Genomic DNA, 5,259 nt, shown 5'->3' with positions numbered 1-5,259 from the left:
TGAAATATCATGCACATGACAAGTACGTTTTTTTTAAATGGAATGCCAACTATGTCACGCGATTCACATAAGATCTTATGATTTTATAAAGGCTTAATTATAACTCGTCAAGAAAACACTCATTGATGTGGACCCAAGCCGCATTCATGCATCATTGGGGCTTGTAGTACTGGGCATGGTGTGGAAGGTTACGGAAACGCATGAACACTACTACATTGATTTATTATCGTTGATAATTTCGGTATTAGGCCTGAAATTCAAGCCCAACGTGTAAATCAGTAAGAGTATGACAGTAATAAGAGAATTGGGCCTCCTTCTTTTAGATAATAACGTTATGGCTATAAGACCAAAGCCCAACATTATTTTAGCCCAAACTATTTCCTCCACATCTGTCTTAATCTGCACACGCTCCTAAAATCGGTTTCCCCGCACCTCTCAAATACCCCATCAACCTCTTACCAAGCATCAACCTCTTACCCAACATCAACCTCTCACCCAGCATCAACCTAAATTCCCCATTGTTATAAGTCGGATATGTCGGAGCAAGCTTTCAAACTAGTCCAAAGTATCCTCCCATCTTTTGAAATCATGAATCCCCAATTTCATATTTTTTTTCCAATCTGGCATTCCAGATTTCCAGAAGATGTTGAGCGTAGTGCCTTGGCTACCCAGCATCAACCACCAGAGCAAATCTCAACTTCCTAGAGGGATCACCTTACGCAAGTCTGAAGAGCCACCCTAAGCAACCCATCTTTTCTTTGTCCTCAATGCATATATTAAGAGTAAATTGAAGAGATATTGTTTTATCCAGGATTACATTCAAACACCTAGCACCTCAATTGTGAACCTATAAAAAGGGGGTCTCAGGTTGGGAGGAGGGGGAATTCAATCAAGCAAAAAACCTAGCCTAAGCATTCATGCACTCATGTCTTCAAGCTGTAAGTTTCCTTAGCCATTTCCCTTCAAGAACTTCACTTTGAAACCCAAATTTGCTTCTAGAAACCAACCCTGTAAAACTTGCCCAATTTTTCCCCCGCAGTGCGTTTTCAGCTCCCACGCCAAGCTTATTCTGCAAAACTTTGTTAGTTTGAATCACTCAAAAAATTAATTCAATTCTTTAAGTTATTGAGTTAATATTTACCTAGTTATCTCCTAAATTAAAAGAACCTCTCACAAACGTATGTAATGTGTCCTTTCTTAATTTATATTTAAATAATAATTAAACATATAAATTTAAAAATATAGACATAATGTAATTAAATAAAAAATCATCGGCAAATTTATTACTCAGAATACAGTAACACGGGTAGTGTTTGGCGCCATTTCGTTCATTGAATCATGTGTAGAAGAAAAGTATGAATCGTTAATAACAATGCGAGTTGAGACACGAACACGTGTGCTCCTTGCTCATCCTTTTTTAACCGTGTCCGACCCCACCCTCTGAAATCATTTTACCATCTACTCCATAAAAAGTTAAAATCAAATAAATTTCCCCAACTTTCAAGGCAAAATCACACGTAAGCCAACGCTTCTTTCTACCGTCTAGAATCATTGTCACGGTCTACACGTAATTGCAATTTCATAATTATTCCTGTTTTTGTCAGGAAAAAATGAAACATAGAGTAGATTGGAGATTCCAATTTGTCTTTGGCCTGTTGAAATTTGATGTCATCTGCAGAACATAAGATCCACTGTTCTGAATTTTCTTTTCTTCTGTAATAACATTTTTCTTACTGAAAACAGAGACTGTAACTGGCCTGTTTAATTTATGTTTTTACCAGTTCCATAAAATGTGCTCATGTTTTTCAAGAAACTATTCCAGTGACAGAGGAGCAAGTGTTTCAATTTTTTTTAAAGTAACATTCCACCCAAGAACATAACAGAGACAAAAACCCACAGTCCAAGTAATTATTATATTCCTGAAGAAATGATCAAAAAGCTCAAAAATTTGGTCCAAATCCATACGAACTCTGCTCATCACACACTATCTACAGGAAGTTTTACTAGTTTAGTTAAGTTGGTACAGTCCTTTACTCTCCTTTGAATTTCAACCATGGGAGATGGAGAAGAAGCTCAACTAGAGTAGTCAGGTCGACCACCCACCACTTTCATATAGCTTTATTAAAGGGTTTATTTCCAGCCCCATAAAAGTAAATAACTTGCAGAGACACCACCACTCCCTCACTCATTCTTCACCAGTCACCAATGTCTCTCTCTATCTCCATCCCTATCTTCTTCTTCTTCTTCTACTTCTTCTTGGCTTCAGCTTCTTCAGATTCCAAGACCTTCATAGTGCACGTGCAACCTGATTCCAAGCCCTCTGTTTTCCCAACCCATAAACACTGGTACGAGTCTTCACTGTCCTCACTCACCTCTGACGAGCCCGCGCCGTTGATACATACTTACAACACAGTCTTCCATGGCTTCTCTGCAAAGCTCTCTCCTTCTCAAGCCCAAAAGCTCCAGTCTTTACCTCATGTTTTGGCTCTCATTCCCGAACAGGTGCGCCGCCTACACACCACTCGCTCCCCGGAGTTCCTCGGCCTGCGGTCCACCGACACTGCCGGGCTGCTTAAAGAATCTGACTTCGGTTCCGACCTTGTGATCGGAGTTATTGATACCGGAGTTTGGCCTGAGAGACAGAGCTTCAATGACCACGACCTGGGTCCGGTTCCGTCCAAATGGAAGGGACAGTGCGTTGCTGGTGAGAACTTTCCGGCGAGTTCGTGTAACCGGAAGCTCATCGGCGCGAGGTACTTCTGCGGCGGGTACGAGTCCACCAATGGGAAGATGAACCAGACTACGGAGTTCCGATCTCCCAGAGACACCGACGGCCACGGCACACACACTGCCTCCATCGCCGCCGGTCGTTACGTATTTCCGGCGTCCACTCTCGGGTATGCTAAAGGCGTCGCGGCCGGCATGGCCCCCAAGGCCAGGCTAGCAGCCTACAAGGTCTGCTGGAACGCCGGCTGTTACGACTCCGACATTCTCGCTGCCTTCGACGCCGCCGTCGCTGACGGATGCGACGTCGTCTCCCTCAGCGTCGGTGGGGTTGTTGTGCCCTACTACCTCGATGCCATTGCCATTGGAGCCTTTGGAGCTTCGGACGCCGGAGTGTTCGTGTCGGCCTCCGCCGGAAATGGCGGCCCCGGTGGGCTTACCGTGACCAATGTTGCTCCATGGGTCACCACCGTAGGTGCCGGAACAATCGACCGTGACTTCCCGGCGGATGTTAAGCTCGGGGACGGCAGAATCATTCCTGGCATGAGTGTTTATGGCGGGCCGGGTCTTCCTCCGGGTCGGATGTTCCCGTTGGTTTACGCTGGCAGCGAAGGCGGTGATGGGTACTCGTCTTCTCTATGCCTGGAAGGTTCTCTTGACAAAAGCCTAGTAAAGAACAAGATAGTTGTTTGCGACAGAGGAATCAATTCAAGAGCTGCAAAAGGTGAGGTGGTCAAGAAAGCCGGAGGAGTTGGTATGATTCTTGCAAATGGTGTATTCGATGGCGAAGGACTAGTAGCCGACTGCCATATCTTACCCGCCACCGCAGTAGCTGCCTCCACCGGCGATGAATTAAGGAAGTACATAACAGCTGCAGCCAAGTCCAAATCACCACCAACAGCCACCATTTTGTTCAAGGGTACTCGAATTCGTGTCAAACCGGCACCGGTTGTTGCCTCATTTTCGGCCAGAGGGCCAAACCCGGAAGCTCCGGAAATACTAAAGCCGGATGTGATAGCACCTGGATTGAACATACTTGCAGCTTGGCCGGATAAAGTAGGGCCTTCAGGTATTCCTTCCGACAAGAGGACTACGGAGTTCAACATACTTTCGGGTACATCAATGGCTTGCCCACACGTCTCTGGTTTGGGGGCATTGTTGAAGGCAGCCCACCCGGAATGGAGTCCGGCCGCTATTAGATCGGCTCTGATGACCACAGCCTATACCCTCGACAATAGAGGCGAGACAATGCTGGACGAGTCTAGTGGGAATACTTCGACTGTTATGGACTTTGGGGCTGGTCATGTCCATCCGCAAAAGGCAATGGACCCGGGATTGGTTTACGACATAAGTTCATCCGATTATGTCGATTTCTTGTGTAATTCCAATTACACGACCAAGAACATTCAGGTGGTCACTAGGAAAGTAGCAAATTGTAATGGGGCAAAGAGGGCTGGCCATTCCGGGAATCTGAATTACCCATCATTGTCTGTGGTGTTCCAGCAATATGGAAAGCGAAAGATGTCTACGCATTTTATTCGGACGGTGACAAATGTTGGGGATCCAAAATCGGTTTATCAGGTGACGATTAGGCCGCCGAGGGGAATGTCCGTGACGGTGCAGCCAGAGAAGCTTGCTTTTAGGAGGGTGGGGCAGAAATTGAACTTCCTTGTGAGGGTTCAAGCTAGGGAAGTGAAGCTTTCAGCCGGAAGTAGTAGCATGGAGAGTGGGTCTATAATGTGGTCTGATGGGAAACACACTGTGACTAGTCCTTTGGTTGTGACGATGCAACAACCTCTAGTTTAGGCCAATGGTGTTTGTGTTTATGTGTGTGGCAAATGGAGAGAGGAAGAGGGCTTTAGGGTTTTGGGTTTTAGGTATTTTGCTATACTCTCCTTTAGTCCTTGTTGCAGAAGCTTCATAAGTTAAGTCTCTCTGTCTATGTATGTATAATGAGAGCGTATTTCCAAAGTTTTCTGATGCAGAAAACTGGTGGGGGTGGGACTAACCAGTAAAGGCGGGCATATCTGTGTTGCTGTTGTATCTTGTAAGATTAAGAGATGAACAAGATGGTTTTTTCTGTGTAAGTTATACTGGTTATTGATTTGTTACTTGGAAACTCGGAATTCGACTGAAGGAAAAACATGAAGCTCTGATGAGTTTACCATTTGGTTTGAAAATCAGATGATTCCGTTCCTGTAATGTTCTCTGAACATTGAGGTAATGACAAGGATTAGAGGCCAAGTTCATGTAGAGCAGTTGAAGCAGTAGTTTGTCATGTTCATAATTTAAGTTCCTTTTGCTTTGTCTTACAACTTTACAAGGGACTCTCCAAGATGAACTCATTCTAGTGCTCCTTTCATGGAAATCGACTCGATCGGATTACTGTTCTGTTAAGATCCGGTGCATTTTTGTTTTTAATAATGATCGCACTCTTGTATCAACAAAGCTTGACATCAGAATAATCATTCTAGTACAGCTTTCTTGGAAATTGACTTGTTACGTTTTCAATGCTTTTTTATGATGAGATCTGAT

General features: G+C 44.4%; 1 protein-coding gene across 1 annotated transcript; it reads left to right on the top strand.

Moving 5' to 3' along the window:
- Positions 1-2,073: 2,073 nt before the first annotated feature.
- On the top strand, positions 2,074-4,753 carry LOC126800513 (subtilisin-like protease SBT1.5). The gene has a single exon (XM_050527884.1). It carries the CDS (start codon positions 2,206-2,208, stop codon positions 4,528-4,530), a length of 2,325 nt encoding a protein of 774 aa, XP_050383841.1. The 5' UTR covers positions 2,074-2,205; the 3' UTR covers positions 4,531-4,753.
- Positions 4,754-5,259: the final 506 nt, after the last annotated feature.

This window comes from Argentina anserina, chromosome 6 (genome assembly GCF_933775445.1).
Source record: "Argentina anserina chromosome 6, drPotAnse1.1, whole genome shotgun sequence".
NCBI lineage: Eukaryota > Viridiplantae > Streptophyta > Magnoliopsida > Rosales > Rosaceae > Argentina > Argentina anserina.
Note: the sequence above shows the minus strand (reverse complement) of the source record. Positions and strands in the feature narration are given on the sequence as shown.